Source organism: Oculina patagonica, chromosome 14, assembly GCF_052425735.1.
Source record: "Oculina patagonica isolate OP01 chromosome 14, crgOcupat, whole genome shotgun sequence".
In the NCBI taxonomy this organism is placed as follows: Eukaryota; Metazoa; Cnidaria; class Anthozoa; order Scleractinia; family Oculinidae; genus Oculina; species Oculina patagonica.
In genome coordinates this window covers 20,365,178-20,392,999 of record NC_135771.1, presented here as the reverse complement: position 1 = coordinate 20,392,999, position 27,822 = coordinate 20,365,178, and the positions used below count along the sequence as shown (strand labels likewise).

Below are 27,822 nucleotides of genomic sequence, written 5' to 3'. Positions count from 1 at the left end.
GCGTGAAAAACTGGCGCCAAGGCATGCAGGAAAGAAAGATGGCGGACATTTTGAAAACTTCCAACCATTTATCAGTGATTTATCCACTCTGGAATGCAGATTTCATGTCTTATATAGTCCTTTGGTGAGTTTTAAACGCCTGGAACGTTAAGTTTGGAGAGAACGGCATGCAAGGCGCTCTATTTTGGAAGCTCAACTTGGTGTAATAGCATGACGCTCACGAACGGGTCACGAAGCCAACCTTTTTAAAGCTTAAAAGCTTTTATTGGTGAGTAAACAGCGTTAATATACCTTAGAGAGTTTAAGTGCACTAAAGAAATGATTCTAAGGAACTTGATTTATGCTTATGTACAAAAAAATTAACTAATAATATAAGCTTGAATATAAAACTGAATACTTAATTCAATCCTTCTGCGTAATTCAACACGTGCTTGTATAAAAATGCGACAAGTCTGACAATTTTTTGCAAAACTCTTAAGCAGAGCTCAAAACTACTTAACAATGAAGTGTGTTCCAAATTCAAATGAATTAAAACACATAACATTAAATTCCAGTTATAAGCCCTCCCACTTACAACCCCCCCCCCCCCCGGGCATAGGCCCATCAATCTGGAAACAAAAAAAACAAAAAAACATCCGGATATAAGCCCGTCTGTGCCAGATGACAGTACTGAACACTGCTAAATGTTGCTTTATTATGTATGTGTTTTTAACTTAAAAACGTATTTTGATCAACACTCCTGTGGCTCGTTTTGAAAAGTTTTTTTTTATTCCGCTTATAAGCGCCCCCTCCCCAGATATAAGCCCCTCCGCTTCTAAGCCCACACAAAACCCCTTATAACCGGAAATTTACGCTATCTGAATTGTCTTTTGCATTTCTACAGTTCTACCCCACTCTCCCCTTCATCCTTGATTCATCCCTAGCAACTTTACCTCCCCCCCCCCTTCATGTACTCTTTTCCCCTTACAAAAATCACTAAGCCAGCTATAGAAGAGTTTTCATTTGAGTGTCATAAAACCAAATTGGACGAGAAAGTGGCATTGAATTTTTAAACCAACAGGTAATTCCATAACCCATAACACCTGTTAAGGCTGAGTTCATATGATTTTACAGACTGTCAGGTGAAGATTCATTCGGTGTTATGTTACACTTGCATATACCTAATTGAAGAAACGTTGACCTGTGAAAAGCTCAAACCATGAACGATAAGACAGAATGGGATTTTGGATAGACAGCATTGGTAAGCTTAGTAATATTCCATTTATTTATAATCAAGGCAATATTTTCTTTCAGAGATTTAAGAGCATGATTTAAGAAACCTGTCATATGATAATTTCCATTCTGTCACAGGAGGTGATTATCGGTACTATTTCTGATTTCTCATTAAACATTTGGGTCACATTGTTCTTCATTTACACAATGTAGTTTCTTCACAGGTCAACATTTCTTCAATCAGGTCCCGGTTGTTCGAAAGCTGGATAACGCTATCCACTGGATAAATTGCTATACAGCGGATAAGTGTTAGCAAAACATACTACGCTATCCACTGGATAGCAATTTATCCGGTGGATAGTGTTATCCAGCTTTCGAACTACCGGGATCGGGTGTATACAGAGTGAAATGCTATGGGTGATAACTTAAATGCAATGGCTGCTGAAATCTTAATGACAGCCCTGATACTATATATCCACAGGCAACACATCATGTTATCAAATTTGATTGCAACAAAGCTAATACACTGTAAATACACACTTTTATTCGAAGAAACATCAGGCTGTGAGTGCTTTAAATGAATGTTCAGTCTGTTCATGAATTTTAAACTATTCAGAACAATTGGGTTTTCATAAATATCCTTTCAAAATTATGTGTAAAAGCACAACCTGCAAGTTGCTATTTTCTGCAAGACAAGTAAACCAACATTCTACTGGCAAATCAGTGTAACACAACGCAACACTGATTAGACTTTCTTAAAGCCTGTTTTTGGTAGTTAAGTCATCTGCCTTAGTGTGCATGCCACTTTTTCATTTTAACATGACTGAACGTGACACAAGAGTTGCGCATCTTTTTGCCTTTTTCGCTGAAGACTAGAAAAGGGTGAAGGAATAATTATGGTTCTTTTTCTAATGGCAGTAGTGATGGCTTGTTATTCTCCTATTAATTCAAGGGTTGGGAAAAGTCGTTTTTTGGTACACATGCCATTTTTATCCTAGCCATGCTAATTTTTTTGTTATGTAAATGACCTTAAGACTGTTTTTTCGACGTTTTTGCTTGTTTACAAGCTAAAATGGTAGAATAGGGGTTATGTGGACAAGATTTGGAACCACATATTTGTAAACTCTCAAGGGACTTTTTTAATTTCTCAAGGGACTGTTTTAATTTCTCAAGGGATTACTTTCCGCTGTGGGTGATCACTTGCGATCTTGTGGAAAAAACGTGACTTGTCACATTTACAAACGTTATATAACAATTTTAAAAGTGACATGTCAGCTTTCTTATCTCAACGCATGTGTGTCTGAAAGGCGATCTATAAAAAGCGTCGCACAAACAATGGATTGCGTAACTAAAACACGAATAAATAATCACTAGCACTTACATTACAAAAAAAAAAAAAAATTACAAACGTCAAAAATAAACCATACCAAAAAACTCGCTCTTTTCAAAGATATTATTGAAGTTAAAACAAATGCAAGAGATGGGGGCTTCTTTTAGCTTTTAGAGACCTCGCGTTGAGCCGTTAACAGCAATGTTGCATGAATCGGCTTTACAACATGCGATCGTATCTACGCAGTTCGAGTGGAATTTCAGTCAAAGACAGCAAAAATCTTCAAATATAATTCGAAAGCATTCACTGTATATATGGCTTTTGTTTAATCCTGGGTCTTGATATCCGACCCTCGCAGAGCCTAGACAAAACGCAGCTTGAGTGTAACGATTTGTTTACGCCCCAATTATATGCGCAATGTTTTCTCCGACAGTAGTCGGAAATATCCGTATTTTTTTTCGTGCTTTTTCGTGGAGCAATCTTAACGATACGGCCTTGAACACATTGAACAGCGGTCTACCTATAACAATTCAAATATGGCGTCGCAAAAACAAAGCGTCGAACGCATATTTTGCTGTTTCATTTGCTAATTTCGCTGCCGTAATCGACTGCCTCGAAAGGTCCTTGCAATTTTAAAGTATAGAATTGTCAGATCTCGGTGAAATTTGCACTGTTTATTTGTGTAATGTTAAGGAATATGTGTATAAATACCCAGCGCCGACGAGCCATTTTTGACAAAATTATATGGCTGCATTTCCTCCGCGAAGATAGGAAATTGTTAAACTAAACTTCAAAGAAACTGTAATGATAAGTTCGAAGAACAATGCACAGGATAAACCTTCGACTCATACTTCATGCAAAAACATTGATATCTCGAAGAGACTTTGATTTTAATTAGTCAGATTATATTCATGGCCAGATGAAGACATCAGAAAGAGAACAGTCCAAGACAGACAAAACCACATGAAGGATTACAACCAGACTTTGTCAGATGGACATGGTGAGTTTATTTTTTGGTGTCATTATTACATGTGTGATAATTACAGACTGACTGGAAACGGACGGGGATGCTCATCGGAAATTTTGAAAAGAACCCCTAAAAGAGACCAATCTGGGTGTGGCTCAAGCCTTTCTTGACCCCTAAAAGATACCAAAAAACAAAGAATGGAGTTTATATTTGTATATTTCTTCGTGTGTAACCCTAAACGAGACCATTATGGCTAAAAATATTGGCGTTTTGGGCGTTTTTTCCACGAACACCCTAAGCGAGACCAAAAGTCCAAAATTTACACCCCTAAGCGAGACGACGAGCATCCCCGTCACTTTCATATGCAAGTCCCCCCCCCCCCCAGTATGTGATAGGAAGTTAAGTGAAAATTTTGAAGGACTCGTTTCATCCATTTGGCTTTGTGGCTATTTTCAGTATTTTGAATTAAGGTTACACAATACCTTCAGAGGGCTACTTTGTCAAAAAAATTTTGTTTGGACTTAACTGAAGATTTCCTATACATCTAACATTTCCCCAAAAATGAAAGAAAAATCTTATAACACATGCGAGTTATTTCGAAAAAAAGGTTTTTAAAATAAAAGTCAATCACACAGTTAGGTGTCATAATCCTCAGCGCATTGACTTCTCGGTGACGTTTTTGCGCGAAAGAGCCTCTCATCCCGGAGCTCTTATTACGAGAACCTCATTAGCATTTTTTGTTCACATGCAATTTTCCTTCTCCTACATTTTAGATATTGCTATTCGGTTCATCGCTCTTCGTTTTTCATTACTGACTTTATTGGGATCTTAAAAGAAGTTAACAATGATAGAGAAAACTCCTTGGACAGCGAAAATATCGAAGCCGAGACCTAAGAAGAAGACAAAAGCGGAATGTTGGCCGATGTGCGGGCGGGAGATCCTTCGAACAAATCGAACTACCCGTCGTTGCTACTTCATTTTCTGTACTTTTCCCCTGCATATTTTTCTTGGCATTTCCATTTCTCTTGCACGCTGAAGTTCAACAAGGAGAATGAACGTGACTGTCACACTATCATTGCCTTTGAATTCCCGCGAAGATCGTTTCGCTCGCTGTGAACGGTAGGAGCGCCATCATTTTCATTGGTCGGCGGCATATTTTTTCTTGTTGACAGAAGATCGTAACATGTTTACAAATCTTCAAATAGCGAAAACTTGCAATCGTTTTTGCGAGAATACCGTCTCTTTGAATGAATTAATAGTAATGAAACTTGGCCTGAACATTTGCAAAGCATCGAAGAACAAAAGTGTGTCAGGGATTTCCTTTTTTTGAATATTTTATTCTTGTGACAGCCGCGGACACAACAAGGTTGGCAAACTATTCGATACTTAAACTTTGCGGGTCTATAAAAAGATAACCAATAAGAAATAAGAAAAAGCCTGACATACTTTGAGAGATTGATGCTTGCTGATTAACATTTTGCAGTACTTTTGCGGTAGTGTTTGTGTTTGATATCCAATTAATTCAGCGGAATGACACTCGGCCTTTTTCTTTTTATTGGCTTCTAACTTCTCAAGAATGGCTCTGCCAAACATTGGATATTTTGTTCGAATTCTACAGTCCTTTACCTTTCTATTGATATATAGATTGTGGTAGTTTACTTAAAAACAACGCGTGTGCGAATTTTTTTCTGAAGGACACCCGCAAAGGTATTGTGTAACCTTAAGGTGGCTGAACAAAGTTTTTCCAAATTTTGCCTATCTTTTATTTTGCACTTACCTTTAAATGTTTGCAGCTGACAAGCTCAAAGTTGGCAAGTTATAAGATATATAATAAGCCGGCTACTGCATTTTTGTAGTCACTTATTTCCATGATGTGTAACCATGGCAACACAGCTAATTGTAATTCAACCAAAAATAATGAATTCTTCACGATTTTAGAAAATTCAGTCGGTAGAATTTTTCATCATTTTGTGTACAACAAACACAGAGAATTCTGAAATTTTAACACTGATGCACATGTAATAAGGTTTTAAAAGACTAAGAGTATTTTAATTTTTCACTATTTTATATTTTCACAGAATGATGAAAAATTCCTTTGTTAAATTCCAATTTTTTTGTTATCAGCAGTTTTCTTACTTTCTAAAGTAAGTAGTTTATTAAGTAGTTTCACAGTGATCTATTTCGTTTAGACATGCGCTACATAAAAATATATTAAATACTGAAATTCTCGTATGTAAACAAAAACAAAGGTGTCCACTTGACTAGGGTCATTTAATTGCTAGTTTTCACTGTCACGCAATCAAAAAATAAATTCGAAACCATTCAACTACAGAAGCTATGAATTTCAAATATTATAGACGATAAATAAATAAACAATTTCTCCAAGTTTCAGGTCTCTGCGGTGTACCGTTCGCGAGTTATTTGCCGAACCTTTCCATACATGTCAAATTATAAAGCTTTGTATGGAGATGCCATAACTGTGTCCTTCCGAGGGACACAAATATGGCCGCCGTGATGTTAGAGAATCCATCTGGAACTCAATTCTGTTTACAACAGCGGCAATCTTTGGCTCATGAGCTAGTACACTTTCCCATAAACACCACTTATTATATCTGAAATGTTCAATCTGCTGAAAATGTAAAGGAAAGGCCTTTTTTCAAACAAAACAGCTTTGTCACGGCACTCAGCTTGATATCACATACGACGGAGAACTCAAATATTCAAAATGCTCTGATTAAAAAACGAATGACGCTATCGATCTGGAAATTTGCAAAAAGATATATTTTTAGTTTCTTACTTCTAATGACAACGAAAATTTAGTAGGCCTAGTGAATTTTGATTTCAGAATTTTATGACGTAACATGAAAACCAAGAATAGAGGTAGTCTGTAATTACTTTTAGTTAATTCTTATTCACCAGGAATTTAACTCCTGTCCATAATAATGTGGTGTTTATCATACCAAACTAAGCTGGGAGTTAAATTAATGTACAAAAATAATCCAGAATGTTAATCATTAAATTACGATCTGGCTGACGGTACATTTATTTTACATGTAAATTCATCTGCAAAATTGCGGTTTTCAGTGATATGCAAACTCTGAAATTCAAAATCATCTTAGAGGACCTCTCAGGAAACAGAAGTTCACTTCGACCAGGTCAAAAGGTCACATCAGGCAATTGAAGGGCTCAATGCAAAAAGGGCGGTAGGAATTTTTGCAAAAAATGGATATTGACAAAAAGGCTCGCCATTTTGCATGTGGGTTTGTTTTCATATTTGAATCTGTCCTGTATTTATTTCTGCGGGTTTCAGCTTTGTTTTCAAGAAATAACACATGCAAAAGTTCAGATTTTCAAGTCAGCGTTTTTCGAAGTTCCTTTGTTCTATTCAAACGAAGAAGCAATTTAAGATGCGGACAAGAGAAACCTAGGTTTTATTTTACGTAAATTTTTGAGTTGTTTTGGCAAGGTTCATTTTTCACCAAAATCACTACTGCTCTTTTTGCACCGAGCCCTTCAATTGTGATTGGTAGATTTCGATCCATCTGGTTTATTTCTGTTTTTCATGGTTGTTGGCTGTAGCCATAATTATAATTGATGGGAGCAAAAAACACAATCATTAGTTGGATCTTGAATTTCACTGAAAACCGCAATAATAGCGATCATTTATGATTTAAAAAATTAGCTAGACATGATGTCTGACAACACAATGTAAGCAAGTTTTGGTTGGCCATTATCCAATGACTGACTGTTATTTGCAGTCCTGTTTGTGGGAGCAAAAAAAAAGGGAGAAAGCAAAACAATAATATTACTTACAATAATGTTTCAAGGGAATTGTGTAATGTCTCAAGGGAATTGTGTACAAAGTCAAATGCAAAACATGTGATTTTGCCTATGTGGGAGAGAGCAAAAGATCATGGAATTCGCGCGGCGCAGAGCACAAGCCTGGCACAAGATCTAATAACGAAAGCGCAATAAGATTTCACGCGGAAACAACAGACCATGACATTCATCCGGATTATGTAGAAATTTTAGAAAGAAATGTCAACAATAGGCAACAACGCCTATTCCTAGAAGCGCTACATTCTATCCAGGACATTAACTGTGTGAATGAGCATGTGCATTTCCCACAAGTTTATTTAACATTGGGAACATCCCTAGAGACCGGCGGTGTATAAAATACTTATTATGCAAAAAACTGAACCAATTTTAACTCTGATGAAGGTAACAGAGAGTTGCCGAAAATTCAGTTTTTATACGCTTTTACCAACTTTTTTAAGATCAGATACAAACCAAATTTTATTATGTAATGTACATGTTTCAACTTTAACAGTAATTGTTACCTACACCCTCTTTCATAACCTGTCCAACCAGTATTGATTCATACACTGGGTGGAGGGAGGGGAGGGAGGGTCGGGGAAGCAGCTCTCACAAGGTTTCACATTGTATGACTTACTACACTACAAGAGAACAATGCCCCCTCCCCCTCCCCCTCCCCCTCCCCCTCCCCCCTCCCCCCTTAGCCCCAAAACAACAGCAACTGCTACACTAGAGGAGCAGTTGAATTACAAGGTTATCAGAGCTGCCGCAACTATACTGCTTGGCCCACACACAGCTTACAAGTAACAAATAATTATTATTAATAATGGTTAAACTATTGAACATATGCTAAGACTATGGATTTTGTCTTCAAGGACCTGCATTCCCAGGACAAAAAAAGGACTATAAATATTCACTGAAAGACAACAGACCAACGCACACCAAATGGAGGATTAAGACCACACGCACTAGATAGTTGTGGTGAGTTTTAAATTTTAAAGTTGCTTTAGATACAGACATAGTACTGTAATGGATGTAAAAACTACACTGTTTAGGTTTAAGGACTGCACTTTAATTTGGACATGCAACGGTATTAATGGCTGACTGTTTTTTTTTTCCTTTGCACTATGCATGAAGGACTAGGAAAGTAGTCACATGAGATAGGTGATGTGATCCAAGGCTTACATTATCCACTGTTATCCTTCACCAGTGATAATTTCTCTATAGCTACCAATGATGTAATCCTTACAGGTTCAGTTCTGGCACATTATTGCTTCCCTTGCAAAAAGACATGTATTAAATTTTCCTAAAACAAAAATAAAAACAGACTGTCAGAAAGGAGGGAAAGAGGCTGGTGAGCCTGAACAAAATAGCAGTGAAACTTCAAAAGCTTGGCGGGTTAATTTTTCTTGGTATGGAATGAATAATTATATTTCTTTGTTATGCCATACAAGAGGGTCTCAATGGGGTTAACCGTTAGCCGTAAAATGGCCTAAAATTTAGCTGCAAGGCGTAAAAATTGGAACATTTTAACCGTTAGCCGTAAAATATGTTAACCGTAAAAATCGGTCAGTAATTATATTAAACCAAACGAGATCACTTCATCGTCTCAGAATGGTCCTAAGACCTAAAATATGTTTTTCAATATTAATGGACATTAATTTTGAACTTTTAAAACACTGAAAATTAATTTTTAACTTCTGTTAACCACAATGAAAATAGATTAACCATTAGCCATAAAAAAGCCAAAATTTTAACCGTTAACCGTAAAAGCCAACACCCCATTGAGACCCTCAGAACAAAACAAATATTTGCAAGCCTGAGAAGGAATTTGTTCAGGAATTTTTAAGAGGTTGCATGATCAGTAAAATTTTGGCACATTACTACAGGAGGGGGGTGAATAGGGGTATGCAAATCTGCCAATCTGTGCTATTATTTGGACAAATCCAGAAATCTGCCACTATTTACTGAATCTGCATTACATTAACCCCAACAAAACCGCCAGCTATATGCAGGTTACGATTTCTCGAACCTTATATAATAATTGGATCACAACTACTCTAAAAATAAACAATTACATAACAATTAGTAACATTTAAAGTCATTGTACGTGTAATGTCTAGGGAGCGATTGAACTGACTGAGCATTGAAATTAACCTTGATCCTTAATATAATAATCATTTTTCACTTTTCGATAGAAAACCGAAAATTGGGAGTCTGTATTATACGACTATATCGAAAGAAAAAACATACAGATTGACAAAAGTGCTTAAGAGGATGGAGAATCTGTTGACTCTGTTGCATCGTGGTACCGTACCGTTTCTGTAGCGGTACAGAGACTGGATCAAATGACCAAGCATGATACCTGATATCCTAACTCGTACCCAGCCCCCATTCAAGATGTGAGCACTTCATTTCCGTACCTTGTAGATCAAATGAAAAAGAAATATATCGCTTATTGGAAACATTCCCTTTGTAATTCGCAAAAACTAGAATTTTATAATACTTTTAACGACAGTCATACACCTTTACCCTATTTAGATTTGACTAGAAAAAATCCTAACTGAAAAACGCTTGTGAAACCCAGAATAAGTAATCACAAACTCCTGATTGAAACAGGAAGATATAACAATATCCCCAGAAGTGACAGACTTTTACTATTTGTGGGCATAATGTTGAAGATGAAACCCATTTTCTATTTCATTGTCCAAGGTATTCATCAATTAGAGACATCTTTTTCAATAAAATAGATCATATTATTTCGAATCCCCAGCAGTTATCAACTTCAACCTTGATTGTGCAATTAATGAACTCCACTGACTATTATATTAATATGCAATTAGTGCAGTTTATATCGTCCTGTATTAAAAAGACAAATTATTATCAAATTTTTGATCACTGATTATTTGATTAGTTTTGTTTAATGACTTTTTATTGTAATTATTACTATTATATATTACCTTATGCTTTTACAATCCTGTAATGTTTTATGGTCATGCAAATAAAGCTCAAATGTCATTGCTTGCTACTTTCGCAAGCTCTGTCAGCGAGAAAAAACCACAATATTTGTGTTCCTCTTCTCCTCCTCTCCTCAATGTTTCCTTTTCTGTACAATGACGCGTAATTGTATGAAATATCTTTATCTCTTTTCACAGGTCCTATTGCTGTTTTTCATGTTCGTCATGGCATTTAGCAGCACTTTTTATCTGCTCTTAGACGAGGAAACGGTGAGACTGAGTCCATAATTATATTATCACGGATGCTTATGAAGGTGATAGCTTCAGAATAGAACTAGATCCCAATTGCAACAGAATAGAACTAGATCCCAAACGAACGCGACATTCACTTTAAAATATATCATCCCTAAAAATATCGATTTAGTCCAGTCATTTTGTGGTTGGACCTGCAACTAATTGCAACAGAAGCTTTCTGACCGCCAATCATTTCAAATAAGTCCCTAGATCAACATACTAAAAGTCCCAAAGGATCCATGCATGGGAACATCTTGAAAATTTAAGGGATTCTAAGTCGTGCTTTTGCGTAACATGAAAACAAGGCTCAAAACAGAAGTTTTGTTATTATGCTTGTTTATGGCCAGAATTTCATTCATTCCATCCAAAAACCATGAAATGTACTTCAAATATGCCTGAAAACTTTCATCCGGAGAAAACATTTATCAAAAAGTATTCTGTAAGCAAAATAAATCTCATTTTATGAGGTGCGCGCGGACTGCGCGTGCAATGATTTTGCCGGTCAGTATATGGCCAACTGCGCTTGACGCATATATTAACTCCAGAACTTCCCTCTACCCTGATCCTTCCATAGGATGACCAATGCTCCCAAGGAAGCTTATTTGCGTGTGAAACGCTCCTACTCACTAAGTCACTGTTAGCTTGCTCGGTGCATGTTAAACGCCTTCCACCAGAGGGGCTGGTCAAATGTGACGATGGGGTTAGCGATGTTGTGGTCCCGCGCATGTTCGGACACATATTTTTAGAGTGGAGGAAATACATGTGGTGTCACTTGGGTTTAGGTCGATCATTGGTAGAAGTGTTATTGACGACTTTCCCTGATGGTTACCCAGGTGGACAGCTTGCATCATTCCTGCCAACGCTGGGCGTGTGGTGTTAAACAGCAAAAACGTCTTCTAAAGTATGTCCACTGAATTTACTTTGGGATCTACTACTCTTGCAAAACTATGTTATTGTACTTTATTTCCACTTGTGATCGCCTTGGCTCAAATGGCGGGCGTATTTTTTTTCCAGCTGCTGAGATGTCTTGAGAACTTATCTTTCGTCTCGGGACGCTTCTTTTTCGGTTAGCGCCAGGAATGATGGTACAAATCATGCCCATGCCATGAAAGGTGTCGTTACCGTCAAGGGTTCGTAGATTATGATTCACATTGTCAGCTATGTACTGAACTAACTCTCTGTCATAATCCAGAAGCTACGGCGATAAAGGGTGTCTATTAAAAATCGCGATGCGAAATTGTGATGGAGCTGCAATGCTAAGCCAACTTGTAAAGGCGGAAGAATCACTCTTGGTGCTAACTTCACGTTATCTGTCTAGAATACCCTCCAAAAACATCTTTGGAGTGGCTGGAAGGAAGTCAGCGTTTTTCTCAGCTCCTTTTTTCGATCAAAGAGTAAACTTTGTTGGATTTTTTTTTTTTTTTGCAATTTGATGTCATTCTTGATCAACCTTGAGGCAGTTCTGATTAAAATTAATTTTTCCACCGATCAACATCCTTTTGTTGTGAGTGATGATGCGGTACGTACTTCTTAATGTTATGACATTTGGCTCTCCGTTGATCTCGGTTATAATAATCTTATCGACAAAGTGTTCCTGAAGTCTTGCTTTCATATGGGTGCGGCTATATGAGGCAGTAGTGGAGTCACCAAGATACTCGTCCATTTTATCCATTAGATCCATGACAGTAATTTGTTCGTCGTCGTTCTCCTTAAGAAATCTCGCCACTTTGACAAAGGCTTCGTTTTTTCTTTATCTTGTGGACGTCCGATTTTTCTTCTCTTACTATCAGGCTGATCTGAGGCACTGAATACTTTTGACATCTGAAGTTGACGCCGCATGGCTGATGGTAAACAGCGAGCACCGGCGGCAGGCAAATCATGGACATTTAAAATTCTCACCTGTACCACTTCAGCCCAAGAATCCCCCCTTTCAGAACATGTGTCTAGTACAGTCTCTCTTATTTCGAAGGTTGTCACACGGAGCACCTCTCCTGGCTTTCTCTTTTGTTCCTCGAAATCAACTTTGTTAACACAGCAGAAACAGTCAGTTTTAACTGAAGCTATAGAATTTTAGTTTTGCGATCCAATGAACGACGTTTAATTGAGGTTTGCGACCTTGCAATTTCTTGTTTCTTGGCTTGGGCAATGTTACTAGGGAGGCAATACGCGCGGCGACATATCTTGTGTACCTTCTGACCGGGAACAGTTTGGATGTTGTCATTGCGCTCTGCGCTTGCGCGGTTTATACCCTCACTTCCCTTCAGACGGAGAGATACTATGCAAACTCGATTTGCATTGGTAATTAATACCCTGGGGATTATGCAAATGAGACTATAAAAGGGGTTACATGTGCTCCACCCCATCACTCTACTCGAGGCCGCGAAAGTGAAGTGTTTGGCATTTGTGTTCAACCCGACTTACTCGATGGCTGAGGCAGATCAAGTTCCTAATGCTGTCGGTGCTGAAGAAATTGCAGCTCAAGTGAACCCGCCAGTGCAGGCGCCGGCTCAACAACTGGGTGAAATTCAACCAGCCGCTGGGGCTCAACCGGTGTTACAAGCGAATGAGGTACGGTTTTATTTTGTTCTGGTTTGAACGTTACGCTTTTTGGACTCTTCAAGTCCTTGGTTGGTTGGCTGATATTTGTGTTGATAATGCCTGTGAGGTTTGTCTGCGCGGCTTGGTTTTTTGCTATTTTTTAACTTAATGCCTGTGAGGCTCGCTGACGTGGCGAAATGTTTATAGTATATTACCTGTGTGGCTTGCCTGTGCGGTGAATTTGTTTATCTTTTATTGCGGCGAAATGTTGTTCTAATATTGCCTGTGTGGCTTGCCTGTGCGGCGAAATGTTGGTCTAATATTGCCTGTGCGGTGTTATGTTTATCTGATATTGCTTGTGCGGCGAAATGTTGTTTTTTATATTGCCTGTGTGGCTTGCCTGTGCGGCGAAATGTCTATCTAATATTGCCTGTGCGGCGAAATGTTTATCTAATAATGCCTGTGTGGCGAAATGTTGTTTTTTATATTGCCTGTGTGGCTTGCCTGTGCGGTGATATGTTTATCTAATATTGCCTGTGCGGCGAAATGTTGGTCTAATATTGCCTGTGCGGTGTTATGTTTATCTGATATTGCCTGTGCGGCGAAATGTTGCTTTTTATATTGCCTGTGTGGCTTGCCTGTGCGGCGAAATGTCTATCTAATATTGCCTGTGCGGCGAAATGTCTATCTGATATTACCTGTGCGGCGAAATGTTTATCTAATAATGCCTGTGTGGTGAAATGTTGTTCTAATATTGCCTGTGCGGCGATATGTTTATCTAATATTGCCTGTGTGGCGAAAATGTTGGTTTAATATTGCCGGTGAGGCTTGCCTGCGCGGTAAATGTTTGTTTAATATTGCCTGTGTGGCTTCCCTGTGCGTTGAAATGTTTATTTAATATTGCCGATGCGGCGAAATATTGTTCTAATATTGCCTGTGTGGTTTTTCTTTTGCGGTGAAATGTTTGTCTAATATTGCCTGTGCGGTAAATTTGTTTTGGTATTGATTGTGTAGCGGAAGATTCTTTTGTTCTGTTAATACCTGTGAGGTTTTTTGAATGTGTCTGAGAGGCTCGTTGGCGTGGTGAATTATGCTTTTGTGTTGATATTGAATTTAAATTGCCTGTGTGGTTTGCTCCGCCTTGTGATGTTGATGTTGTCTCTGAATTCTTCATGCGTGAAAATGTTTTTCCTGTAAATGCCTTAGGCCACTCGGCGTGTTAAATTTTTGTTTTGTCGGGTGCTCGTGAGATTTGTTGGCGTGGTAAAAAGTGAAGGGAAACAAATAGAAACAGAAAATGGCACTTATAATTTTAAAGTTTATCTGTGAAAGTCTGTTTTTGTTCTATTTGATGCTTGTATGGTGTAATTATGTGACGGAACGTATTTGGCCTTCTTTAATTCTAATGCTAATGTTTTAATAATAACAATAACAATAATAATAATAATAATAATAATAATAATAATAATGTTTTTTCTATGGTTATAATGGTTTAATGATGTTTATTTGCTCGTGTTGCTCTGAATGTACAACATATGGAAGGGAAACGTTTGGAGAATGAGATTGTTAATAAACGTATCCTCTTGACTTTATTATGCGGGAAGAGGATGACATGTTACGCGTCATGCGGAGGCTGGAGACTTTAGAGAACTCCCAGAAGGCTTCTGTTGAGTCAGCTTTAGAGGAACTGCAAAGTTTCATTAAGATGCCCATGTTCAGCAAGGAGAAGGCCTTGGATTACCTTATCAATTTGAAGATTGTGGCGAAAGAGTCGAAACATCCCAAGTCGGGGTTCTTCAACGCGGTATTGCAGGCTATGAAGGATAAAATTAGGGTCCCGGACTCTCAATTCCAGCAGTATCTTCAAGTCCTATTGGGCGACAAAGATCATGAAAAGGTTCTCGATTCGATTTCTAAAGTTGATAAGGCTATGCGAGTGGCAGCTCCTAGACCCTTCGCGCCTAGGGGTCGTGAGCGTGGTGGTCGAGCCTCGGTTAGATGTTTCGCTTGTAACCAAATTGGTCACTATCAGAGGTATTGCCCCTATCGGCAGACCGGGAATCTGGCAAAGAGAGGTCGTTTTTCTAGTTGATTGCAGAAGCATCCGAAATTGTAAGACGAGTTGTGAACATACCAGGATGGTCTAATGAATATTGTATTTTCGGGATTACATAAATAAATATTCATGTATGTCATGTTTGTTGTCACAGTATTTTGCTTTATTTCGTTGTCCCGTTTTCTTTCTTTGGCTGTATTTCAAATAGCTCTTGATCAGGGTGAGTGACTCCTGCTGGTTTACCGTTTATCTCGGTAGCCACCAGACGTTCTGCTCTCAGACGTGTTGAAGTCGCTCTCTCCTGGTCAGGAACCCCGTTTCTCATATAGATTTCTTTGCTTTTATATTTATCTGGTTTCGGTTGGTTTAAGGTAAATCCTTATTTAAACCCGTCTTTTTACCTAGATGGTGGGTCGTAAGAGAAAATCCGTGGTCTCCAATGAAGGGATTCTGGAACAAGCAAGTCACTGGGTAGAGTTTCGGAATCAGGTTAAGGGAATCAAGCCGAGAATCAATTCGAATTGGGTGGATATAAACGGGGTTCCTGACCAGGAGGGAGTGACGGAGGTAGTACATTGGAAGGACATACTCTCGGGCGTGGCTCCTGAGTTAGAAGCATTTAAATTGAGAGATCCCGATCATTTTTCGGTTGGTGGCTTACATCAAAACGTTGGGGCGTGGGATAATGTTCTCGAGGGCCATCCCCTAGCTGATCGTATTGGCGGGTGGATTCGTGACAAAGTGGACATTCTCCAATTTGCTCGACCTTTCTCTGGCGTCTTTAAGCGAGCCAGGTATTCCTCAGATTTGCCGCCACAGAAACGGTTTCCAAACCATGAGTCGTGCAGGAAGTTCTCGGATTTTATATCGCGAGAGATTATTAACCGTGTTTCTACAGGAGCGTTCAGAGTATGGGGGGAGGTTGGTGTGGATGACCCCCCTTACCTGGTGCTTCCTTTAACGGTAGAACCGTCCAAACCAAGACTTTGCATCGACGCCAGATTTCTGAATCTTTAGATGAGAGATATACCCTTCTCTCTGGATAAATTGGCGGACGTACCCAGATTTATATACAGGGGCTCGTTTATGACCAAGTGCGACGACAAATCTGGCTACGACCACGTGCTCCTTTCCGAGAACTCCCAGACCTATTTTGGTTTTAGCTTTGGGGGTTTATGGCTGGTCTGTACGACTTTGCCGTTTGGATGGAAGATTTCGCCCTATATTTATCACACTATTGGTCTTCCTGCCTCGGGCTCCCTGAGAGCTAAAGGGATCCCTTGCTCTTTATATATCGATGACCGTTTAAATGGCGAACTTTTGACTTCCAGTGGTCCTTGGTCGCAGCTCCCCCTTAACAGATCAAGGGAATATCGTCTACTTGCAGCAAGGGCAGCTTTGTTTGTTGTTCTCTCGATTTTGGTAGAGCTCGGCTATACCATTGGCATAAAGAAGTCCGTTTTAACTCCGACTACAGCACTCGAGTACCTGGGTCTTGTTGTCGATTCTGAAAAATTGTCCTTTCTGATACCTGTTCGCAAGATCGAGTCTTTCGCTGCTTTGAGGGAGGACATTCTTGCTTGTAAGTCTTGGGTGGCTCTCAAGACCTTGCAACGCTTCCAGGGGAAGTGTATTTCTTTCTCGTTAGCTGTGCCAATGGCAAAGCTGTTTATTAGAGAAATGAGTGCCGCCATTGCGAGAGCTCCTGCTAATGGCCAGGTACCCTTGAACGAATTCCTTAAGGAGGAGTTGTCCTATTGGCGTTTCTTGGATAATTGGAAACAATATCTCCCTTGGAAAGAAAAAAAAAAACATTACACCGTTTCTCTCTCTACCGACGCGTCTGGTCATGGTTGGGCTTGTGTTTTACATCTTCCATCCGGCGATCAGAGCTTTAGAGATTATTGGAACCCAGACCGGAGAAAGCTTTTTATATCATCTAAGGAAATGCTGGCTTTGGTTTATGCTATCAAGGCGCTCCCACAAGAAATTCGTAACGCTAGACTTGACGCCTATGTTGATAGTCAAGTTATGATTGGTGCCTGGAATGCGCAGGGAAGTAAGAAATCACCTCAGCTGACGAAAGTTACAAAGCAGTTGTTTTTCGCTTTGTCGTCACGCAACATTCAACTCAACCTGCAGTACCTTCCGTCCCGGGAGAACCAGGCAGATGCGCCTTCTCGAAGACTGTCATCCCTTGATGTTAAATTGTCGGTCGCGGCCTTTGCGGCGGTGGATCAGGCATTTGGGGGATCAGGCGGACACTCCTTTGATTTAATGGCTCTCGACTCGAATGCTCCTATGGGTAGGAATGGTATTCCTCTGCCGCACTTTACCCCTTTTCTTAGCCCTTCTCCGCGGGAGTAAACCTTTTTTCTCAGGATCTACGGTCTGTGAGCCAGATGTCTAATCCGTACGTTTTTCCTCCTTTCGGCCTGATTGGTCCCGTTTTAAAGTTTTTGTTTGGCTTCAAGATCCCCTTTACAGTAATAATTCCGGAGTTTAATCCTCCATTATTTTGGTGGCCAGAACTTATGGCTCGTTGTTCCGACAAGCTGTGCCTCGGCGAGCAGGGAGACATGAATGTCCTTCTCATCCCCTCGAGGTCTGGTTATATACCGACTCCATGTACGACTAATATGTGGGCATGCCGGATATCTCGTTTCTAGATTGTGCCAGGCCTTGTGGACTTCAGTAACATTTTCCACATTTCGTTTCCTTGCAGACTCTGCCTAGGGTCCCGAAGTTATATACTCCATCTGTAGCGTGTCCTGTATGCGGCTACCCGAATGACGAACATTTCAAATTTTGCCAGCAATGTGGCTATGTGAGGCGATCTGTTGGGGATCATGCTCAGTCGCCCGCAAAGAAATGTAAGATTGATGAAGGCAACATTGCAGAGCGTCTACGGCAGTTGTCTCAGCAGCGATCCTCTTCTCGTTACGTTAAACAGAAATCAGCTTTGGAACTTGAGCTTGGCCAATTCCTTGCGAGCCTGTCGACGCCAAAATCTCTTTCTTCTGCTCTTCCTGCTGATATCAAAGCCTTCCTTGTTTGGAAAGATCGCGGCGGGAGAACCAAGGTCCACCAATCGGCTTGCCCAGCAGTGTCTCAAACAGGGATGTCTTGTGCTTGTCCAAAGAGACTTGCTTTTGGAACAGTTGACTCGTTAATTGGGAAACTTCGTGCAATATTTATTGAACATGGCAGGGGTTCAGAGTGGCATTCCTTACTTGGTGTGGGGAACCCAGCTTCTTGTCATTCAATTAAGACTTACCTTGCAGATGTTCGAGAGGAACAACTTAGGGCTAGAATTACGCCTCGTCAAGCGGAGCCAATTATTTTAAGTGATTTAAGAGTTATTTCTGGTTATTTAGAAAAGATGCTTTTGAATAGCTCGGTGCTGAGTGCGGTACAAGTATTTATTTATGCGAGAGATCAAGCTCTCTTTAAGGCCTTATTTTTTGCGGGTGATCGAGCAGCAGATTTATTGCAAGTCAAGGTATCTGATATTTTACGTTTTCCCGATGACTCAGGATTTTTATTTAATCATGTTTGGACGAAATCTTTGAGGTCAGGAGATGCCAATGTTTTTGCGTTTAAACGAGGTTCCAATAAATCAGTTTGTCCAGTTCGGGGTCTGGAAATGTACTTTAATATTTGTAAACTAATGGGTATAAGGTTGTCCCCGGGCTTCCTTTTCCGCTCGGTAACTAAATCAAATTTGGTGGGTCCTCATTGTTTAGAGTCAGCGGCCGCTCAGGCGAGACTGAAAATTTACACTTCCTTATTAAGTAAACAACTATCTAGCGACCATTTTACTCTTCACGGCTTTCGTAGTGGGGCGGCCGTGTCCCTAGCCCTCGAGGGTGTAAGCCTCCACGAAATCATGGATCACGTGGGGTGGAGAAGTAGTAAAACGGCTCTACACTACATCAAGCTTAGACAAGTTGTGAATCCGGCGGGAGCGGCAGCAAAACTGGCAGACTTGCCCTTGGAATCGGGACAGTCATACAAACGTCTTAATAATTTGAAGGGATTTTCTCAGGCCTTTCCGAATGTTTAGTATAAAGCTGGACACTGGAACACTGCTTTCTAAATTGAGAATTGTCAAGTGTTATTGGCGTTAAGTATAATTATTTAGTGTTTAAGTTAATTATGTTACAATTAGTGAGGATTGGGAAGAGTAAAGTCATGTTTTGAGTTCCGAACGTGAGAAAAGTGAACATCTTTTGGTGTTAAGGATGAGAATGGTGGTGAGCTTGGGGAAGGCCAGAGCGATTCTCCATATCTTATTACCATGTCATTAATAACAATACCCAGGGTAGAATATTACACTATGCAAACTCGATTTGCATTGGTAATTAATACCCTGGGGATTATGCAAATGAGACTATAAAAGGGGTTACATGTGCTCCACCCCATCACTCTACTCGAGGCCGCGGAAGTGGAGAGTTTGGCTACCCACCCTCCCCCCTAATCGAGTAAGTCGGGTTGACCCCCTCAGCTCCTATCCTCGCCTGGTCTTGGGCTTGTCCCAGGCCAGAGCGATTCTCCATATCTTATTACCATGTCATTAATAACAATACCCAGGGTAGAATATTACACTATGCATCTTCAAGCGATTTTTGGCAAATCGCACAACACATTTCATCCATTTTAGGCCCTTGCTGGTCTAAAAATTACCAGGATACAAGTTAGACTGTGTCAAACGTACAATAGAATCATAGACGCTCTATGTTAAGCCCAATAAATTTTAGCAATCGGGTTTAAAACCTTTCCGAAACATGTCATTCTTTATAAATAGAAGAACAAATAACGTTGTTCTTATTTTAACTCACTGCAGCATCGTATGCAGTGATCACGCTTTTTAGTGAATACTTTTGAAGCCAGATTGTAATTGCATTGAAAGACCGAAAGAAATACTGTAGCCGCAAAAAACTCGTTAGAATCGCTTTAGAAATGTTGCTTTGAATGTGATACACTATGATTCAGCAAAGGGAAACTTCCCAATTTTGAAAGAAAAAACTACTCTTGAAAAGAACTCAGAGTACACTTATCTGGCCGGAGCACAGAACATTGAAGTTTTAAAGCCAGATTAAAATTTTTGCAGGTGTCAAACACAGCACACTACACCTGCGTACTCTCACACCTTGGGTGTGATCTCACGCCTTGCTAAAAACTTCGATCTCACGTCAACTCACATCCTCGGAGACCCAGGGGCAGTAAGTGGGGCGAAACATGGAATAAACCGGGCAGAAATCGTAGCGACGAAAGATTTTCAGCCGTTCTTGAAAACTTTCATCGCTACGATTTCTGCCCGGTTCAGATTCCTCGTTTCGTCCCACTAACTTCCCCTGGGTCTTCGAGGATGGCCAACTCACGCTTTTCGTTATCTTTCCACACGAATTAAGCTTCCTTCGAATTGTATAACTATTTTTGAAGAAATGTTTAAACAGTTCAACAAGTTTCATTAAAAAAGAATAAAAAATAAATCGTTCCAGATAAAAAAAAGCCTTCTTAATGTCATTTAGTCCTATACACAGGGTTGCGACTTTTTACGCGGCAAGCACCTAAAATAGATTTACAATTAAAGCTGTCTACAGATGAAATATCCCAAATTAACTTGATTTCTAAAATACGAAAACCTTCCAATTGAGATATCGTTTCATATTTGGTTGTATTTTTTTACTTTTAAGGCATAAACACGCGTGTTTTTATAAAAGCTTTATTCAGCCTCGTTTCCATGCATCTCTAAAAACGTTTCTCGGAGCTTCTCAAAAAACCCATTTTTCAATAAGTTTCCCTGCCGGGATTTTTTGGGACTTTTAATATGTTATTAACGATAAGTGTCTCGGTCAAAAACCGTTGGAATTTCTTCTGTTGCAATTAGTTGCAGGTTTACCCATTATTTTTAATAAAATGACTGGACTAATATTGCCCGTTCTGTTCCTAAAAGTATACTTTGTACCTCCCCGATAGTTTTATTGTCAAAAACGTCCCCCCGCTCCCTCCCTCTGACGCTAACATAAACCCAAAATTTCAATATGTTCAAAAATCATTTGATATGGGTGCTGAGCGTAACGTGCAAAACAACTGTTATAAACATAGGGGGTAAACTGAATGTTTCGCTAACACAAATTTATTTGCTTCCATAAGTTAGAAGGAAGACAGCAGGTGCTAACTACCTTTTTTATATTTCGAATAAAATCTCAGAAGAGTTATAGTACTTCTGCTACTAATGCCTCATGCCAAAGGGAACCTTTGTGACAATACAGGGGTGGGATTCATTAACATTCATCAAAATGGTTCTTTCGATAAAATTGTTTCAATTTGTGGTTTCTTGTCTTGGTTTGTTTGTGTGGCTTTTAGGTCGGTCTCGCAGTGGGAGACATTGAAAAGATTCAAGTCAATGCCTTGATTGATCGTTATGTGATGCAGGTATAACAATAACAAAACAATTATGAATATAATTCCTGGTAATAAAATCATCCAAAGTTAAACGACATAGAGTGGAACCCCGCCAAATAATGGTAGGTAGGTAAAGTCTGCGTCGAGTCTAGTGGCCCATACAGGCCGGAGCTTAATTCTCCCTGTTTCTGTAGCATAAATTAAAGCGACTAGGAGTATTAGCTAGTATTTCTACTCCCCCCCCCCCCCCGGATGGGATGCTAGTCAATCGCAGGGTTACCCCCAGACCCCGGCCGGTACCCATTTATACACCTGGGTGGAGAGAGGAACTATGAGAGTAAAGTGTCTTGCCCAAGAACACAATGACCCCGGCCATGCTCAAACCTAGAAAATAGTTGTCGCGTTAGTCGTACTAGCGAGATGATCAGGTTATTAAATTAGTTAGTTATAGTTCTTCATTTGTGCCTTTTTTTATTTTCAGGTCGATTTGGTTTTAGAGATGGAGGAAACAGTTCCTGAATCAATTGCTAAGCGTGCTCATGTCAAAAAACATGTTGAATATCCAAACAAGGATGAATCCAAGGTATTATCCCTTCATAACATCTTATCCTTACAAAGTTTTTACAACAACATTTACGAATTTTCATCAGACAATACTTCCAAATGCAAATGGTAAGTTAAACAAAGTCGCTAGAGCAGTTTTCAATGAGTGTCTTCAAACCAAAAGCAAAGTTCTCACTCTGGCCAATCACAAAAGACACAGACAATCCAGTGAACCAATCAAAACTCGAAGCAAATACATGTAGCTGGTGCAAGGCGCGGGAAAATGTCGGGGGGGGGGGGGGGAGGGTAACTGATTGCTAAGCGTGGCAGCATTAAACCAAAGCAAATACCTTTCTACGCTCAAGAAAAAATCACACTCATAAAAAAAAAACATTTCGCAAGTCAATGTATTCAGTTTTTCTCAAGCATGGAATGGAAGCAATAATGAGTCCATAACGGCAGTCGAACACATGACCTTAATTCCGCATACCAGTCGGATTCTCTGACTGCAGCTCAGCCTCGTCCCCAGGCCATACAGCGCTAAGCTTGGCGGGTGACGTCACATTCAAATTCGCCGGGGACGACTGGGGACGAGGCTGACTGCAGCTTAGTATCTGAGGCGAGCTAGGCCAATAAATCGGCTCCTTACAACATACGACCATCAGCAATGTCGGAAGCGTCAAGTGTGAAAGGTTTTAAGCTCGGACATACTGTAGTAAGTCACTGTTTGACACGAACAGGGTCAAAGGAAAAACAACAGTTTGTTTTTAATTAAGAGATCGTGAAATATATGGGGTCATTGTTAAAGACCGAATCAACTATCACCCCTCAGAAATCGAGAATGTATAAACTCTCGATTGCCACTTCTGTGACTATTAATACTAGCCGTGTATACTAGTCTTTTTTATCACATAAATAGATTTACTTTTTTTACCCGTTTTTATTATGTAAATAGCTCTTTTTTTTAACTTATTTTAACTTTAAATTATTAATTGTAATAGTTGTATAATGATAGGTTTTAGTTGTTTTTTTTTTACGTTTTTTTCTTAGTCAGGTGTCCACAATTAGTAGAGGGGACTTTTCCCCTCGGCTAAACATTTTTAGACACGGAAATACAGTTTTTTTATTATTATTATTATTATTATTATTATTATTATTATTATTATTATTATTATTATTATTATTATTATTACTAAATCAGTGTTTTAGTAGAATTCTAACTAATTTTTCTTCAAAACAAGATTTCCAGTCATAAGTTCACTAACTTTACTTTTTAACGAAAAAGTGCACGTATACTTTTAATAACAGTTTAAACTTGCACACACGCCCGTCCCCAAGATGAGGTGTTAATTCTGTGATTTTATTCTCTATATTAGTTCTATGAGCAGCTTTTGGGATTTAGCCGACCCGTTGAGGAGGAGGAAGAGAAAGTTGAGACTCCCCCAGAGCTCCCCCCTGAGTTTCAACCACTGTTGGAGAGAATGGACGAGCAGGAGAATAGGTACGAGCGTGTCCTTTTTTAATCGAATCACAATGTTTAGGCCATCCCAATAAAATGTTTCGTTTCCCATCGCCCGACCGACCCATTTTTTTTTCGAAATGTAAAAAAATTCCAGATTCACTAGTCAAAGAGGCAAGTACTTTAATTTACAAGCACATGATCTTGTTTTATTAACAACAATTGGTATGATGTGATGCCCTTGTCTTTAATTAACATTGATACTCAGTTTTTCAAAGGCTGGCTGTTTCGTGCCAAGGGCATTAACGACTGTTCCAACGTTCTCAGCGAGATCGACTGAAACAAAATCTTTCGGTTCTGCATCTCCTGGCTTCTTAAGTAAACCCAGATCCCTTAAAGTGTTCATTCTTTTTTTTTTTGCCCTCCGACCGACCCACCAACGCAAGAGACGGGGCGATGGGAAACGAAACATTTTATTGAGATGGACTTAAAAAAATACGTAAGCCAAACAACTTGTATTTATTTCAATCACAGTTACGCGGTGATTATCACTAACTGTAGATATTTTTCCTATTTATCGGCGATAAATTTAAGTGTGTTGTAGAAATTAATCGGAGGGTCATAAAATAAAGAAACTCCTTTCTGGCTTGCTGGTATAGAGGATAATGCCCTTGTATGAAAGATTCTCATTATGATCTCACAGTGGCCCTTGAAGCTTCGTTTTCCTGCCCACTGTTCATTTTTCTGACAATCGTTTAGCCTTGGGCATTATCCTCCAATATACCAGCCGCCTGAGGCTACGTTTAAACGGACACGGTTATCAATCGACACGGTTTTATGACCTCGAAACCGCATCGAAAACGACACGGTTTCGAAGTGTTTACACGGAGCCTATTTAACGATTTTCCGACTGTTTTCGAATGTGATTGTATAAGCAAGCGCTGCTCTCTATGCTTGTTTCACCATGTTTTCCCTTCGCAAGCCAGCACGTTCGTGCCAAAATACATGGCCGTTTTCAAATCGATGCGGTTTCGCCGTTTTTGACCGTTTACACGACAACGAAACCGTATCGTTTTGAAAACGCTCCACTTTTGACAGCGTTTTCAAAACGACCCGGTTACAGTAGTGGTCTCGATCGGTGCCGTGTAAACGAAAGGCGTAACCGTATCGCTTTCGATGCGGTTACAAATGAAACCGTGTCCGTGTAAACAGGGCCTCAAGGGATTATTCTGGGGCAAAGTAGCTTAAGGTTGCTTTTTAATCATCAGTCCTCTTCGCCTTCATCACAACCTCATTCCCAGGGTCTCTACCCTGGAAACGAGGTTGGCCTTCACCACAGATTCCACAGAGTCTCCTCTTTAACGAGATTTGGTTTAAGCGCAACTGTAAAAGCCCAGACACCTTACTGTTTCCTTTCGCGTCCTAAACAATCCATGTCGTTTCAGTAGTACTATTTGAGCTTCGTCCATATCTCGCTCAAACAATACAATTGTGTATTAGTAAATGGTTAAACCGTGACATATTAATGGTTAAACGAATCGACGACTAAAATAAAACGTCCCCAATTATTCTATGAGCGTACGTTGGATATGAGTTGGCTATAACGATCTCATATCCAACAAGCGCGAGTGGAATAATTGCTTTATTTCAAACACCCAAACAATTGCAATATTTAAGTTCGCTGGCTGTTCTCACTGACGCGTATACCTACCATGTTATTTTGTGGTCCATGGTATTATAAGCTCATACTGCCCTGGCCTGTAAGCCAATCAAAACTCAGAAATGGCGATATGCCATGCCTAGTTTTTAATAATACCTATGATATACAAGAGATATGAAACAGAAAATTCATTTGAAAATACAGTCAACTCTCTCTTAACGGACACCTCTATAAGACGGACACCTCCATAAGAGGGACACCTGGTGATGGTCCCTGCCGTTTTTCAGTCATTTTACTGTAACCAAACTCCCTATAAGACGGGCACCTCTCTAAGACGGACAACGGACACATTGAAATCATCAACGGACACTTAAGAAGTGATTTTTATCATGTTTTATTAGTGTAAATACTTCCAAACTTCATATCCTAAAGCAAAGTTAGTCAGCGCCCTAAGGAAACGCGTTTACCAAGCTTACTAACCAAAAACAATGAAGCTTCTCTGCTTACGTGAAGTAGTGAATTATCGATTGTAATGAACAAACGAGTCAATTTTCTGATATTATTGTTGTCCCAGTTTGTAGGTTTTGGTAAAGAAAGCGACTTTAAACAGGGACTAAAAACAGACGTGTATTCATTGTGCTTAGGTTTAGCTTTATTATCTCGAAATTAGTGGTGTCATGTTTCTCGACTTTCTACAAGACGGACACCTCTCTAAGACGGACTGTTGCGGCCGGTCCCGAAGGTGTCCGTCTTAGAGAGAGTTGACTGTACGCCTGGCTAAAAGTTACAAAGAATAACTTAAATTTTATTTCGTTTTGTATTGCAGAATCAAAGGGATATACGAGCTGTTAGGAGAGCAATCCAAACTTCTCAAATCCATTACGAAACAGAATGAACGACAGGAGGAACCTCGTCAGCCACAAAGAAAAATCTCAAGACGGATGCCCCCTTACTAGTTTTAGTCAGCTCATCAGAGCGGTTTTCACTTGAGTGTCAAACGTAATTCGCGTTTGCTTTGGTTTTGCATTGCTACGCTCAGTGATTGGTTTTAAAATCTAGCGACTTTCATAGCCAATCAGAGCCCAAACCAAAACCAAACGTGATTTACTCGCGCACGTTTTCCCGCGCTTCACGCCGGCTACTTGTATTTGCTCCAAGTTTTGATTGGTTCATTGGATTGTCTGTGTCTTTTGTGATTGGCTTAAGTGATAAATTTCGCTTTGGTTTTACGACACTCAATTGAAATCTGCCCTAAGTCCCTTTTCCATTGTCAATATCCTTAGCCTACATGTAATTTAGCCTGGAAGAAGGGCACACATTGTTGCCAATCTCAGACTATTCTTAAATAACATTCAAGCAACCAAGATCAACCTTCTTGACTTAGGTTAAACAGCATCAGGAATCATTTTGCTCTGTCAATGTTTTAGTAACTTGATCTTACGATTTTAAAGGAGCTACAACGTACGAATCGATATTTGTCAAGTTTGTCATTCGTAATCTGTCTTTATAATCTTCGTCAGCCGAAACCATCCTTGTCTATTTTTGTCTTCTTTTTACTCCGATGGCGTTTTTCTACATTAGAAAACTACTACTTTGAGGTTTCCTTCAATTTGAGATACCATATCATAGCTCACTTAAAGCTTGATTTATCGAAATTTCGTAGCTTTTAGAGTGTTGCAATTGCATTTTACAGCTTCAATTGGCTTTTTAATTTTGGACGTTTTGTATCATTTATAATCTATGAAGCACACCTTTTTATGTGGATGACGTCATTGTGGTATAATATGACGTCATAATTGGCACGTGATAGCTACTAAGATTGTTTATGGTTTGTACATGCAGCATATAAGATTTTTACTATTATAGGTGAAAACGTTTGGAGATCGATTGGCCCTAGAAAAAAACCCAGATTAAACCCATGCTATTCTACTGTTATTGATCTTTTTGAATAATTTTCTTCCTTCTTCGTATTCAGCTTCTTTTCAATCTTTACATAATTTGGGCGTATTGAGCTTTTCGATAATTTTAGTTGCTTTAGTTAATAGCATTTCTCCTTTTAAAACTTTTATTTATTACAATATTAGCATAAACCCGCAATGTAACCACAGGTAGCTTATTGTTGTTTGTCCGTGTATTACAACAGCCAACCACTTTAAAGTTTAAAATAAATAGTTCATTATCCAATTCCTATTGTTTAAATATTATTATTATTTATTTCGCTTAATTATATAAATGGGGATTTCCCGAAAACTAGATCGTCTAGTATTTGCATTAATATTAAAACAAAAGGCGTCCTCAGCTTGAAAATGGGCAGTTTGTGCCCTGTGGTCATCAACCAAAAGCCAGTGTTTCTATTGTTCATAGTAAATTGTTTTTGCGAAAAGGGGGGTTTGTCTGGCAATTGCGCACGTGTTAATAGAAGGTGTGGCCACGAAGGGGCACTCGCTCATACCCCCTCCCCTCCCCAGTCAGGTTTAACTGCGCTTTAAAAAAGACCCTGGTTTTTAAGGATGACAGAAACGCCCAATTTAGAAGAGAAAAGCAAACTTTTTATTCAAGAACACTTCAATATCTCGTTC

The 27,822-nt window shown here is 39.5% G+C and overlaps 3 protein-coding genes across 7 annotated transcripts in view; 2 read left to right on the top strand and 1 right to left on the bottom strand.

Moving 5' to 3' along the window:
- Nucleotides 1-27,822, top strand: part of LOC144638819 (tetratricopeptide repeat protein 28-like) — an 84,438-nt gene that overhangs the window by 14,882 nt on the left and 41,734 nt on the right. The gene's annotated exons all lie outside the window — the stretch shown is intronic.
- The window catches only part of LOC144637599 (uncharacterized), an 87,871-nt gene that overhangs the window by 29,413 nt on the left and 30,636 nt on the right, over nucleotides 1-27,822 (bottom strand). The window lies entirely within an intron of this gene.
- LOC144638873 (uncharacterized) lies at nucleotides 21-27,419 on the top strand. Of its 3 annotated transcripts, none has more exons than XM_078498170.1 (6): nucleotides 21-268; nucleotides 3,445-3,542; nucleotides 21,543-21,611; nucleotides 22,063-22,164; nucleotides 23,501-23,625; nucleotides 26,070-27,419. In XM_078498170.1, exons 2-6 carry the CDS (start codon nucleotides 3,534-3,536, stop codon nucleotides 26,197-26,199), a joined length of 435 nt encoding a protein of 144 aa, XP_078354296.1. In that variant the 5' UTR covers nucleotides 21-268; nucleotides 3,445-3,533; the 3' UTR covers nucleotides 26,200-27,419. The 3 variants fall into 3 exon arrangements, with proteins under 3 accessions (XP_078354296.1, XP_078354294.1, XP_078354295.1); XM_078498168.1 differs by having other exon boundaries at nucleotides 3,441-3,542; XM_078498169.1 differs by lacking the exon at nucleotides 21-268 and adding an exon at nucleotides 1,070-1,240 and having other exon boundaries at nucleotides 3,441-3,542.

What these genes read in the sequence shown, in the direction of transcription:
- LOC144638873 (XM_078498170.1), top strand. An exon ending in CAAACAAGGATGAATCCAAG is followed by an intron (nt 22,165 to 23,500) that starts GTATTATCCCTT and finishes TCTCTATATTAG; the next exon opens with TTCTATGAGCAGCTTTTGGG. An exon ending in ATGGACGAGCAGGAGAATAG is followed by an intron (nt 23,626 to 26,069) that starts GTACGAGCGTGT and finishes TTTGTATTGCAG; the next exon opens with AATCAAAGGGATATACGAGC.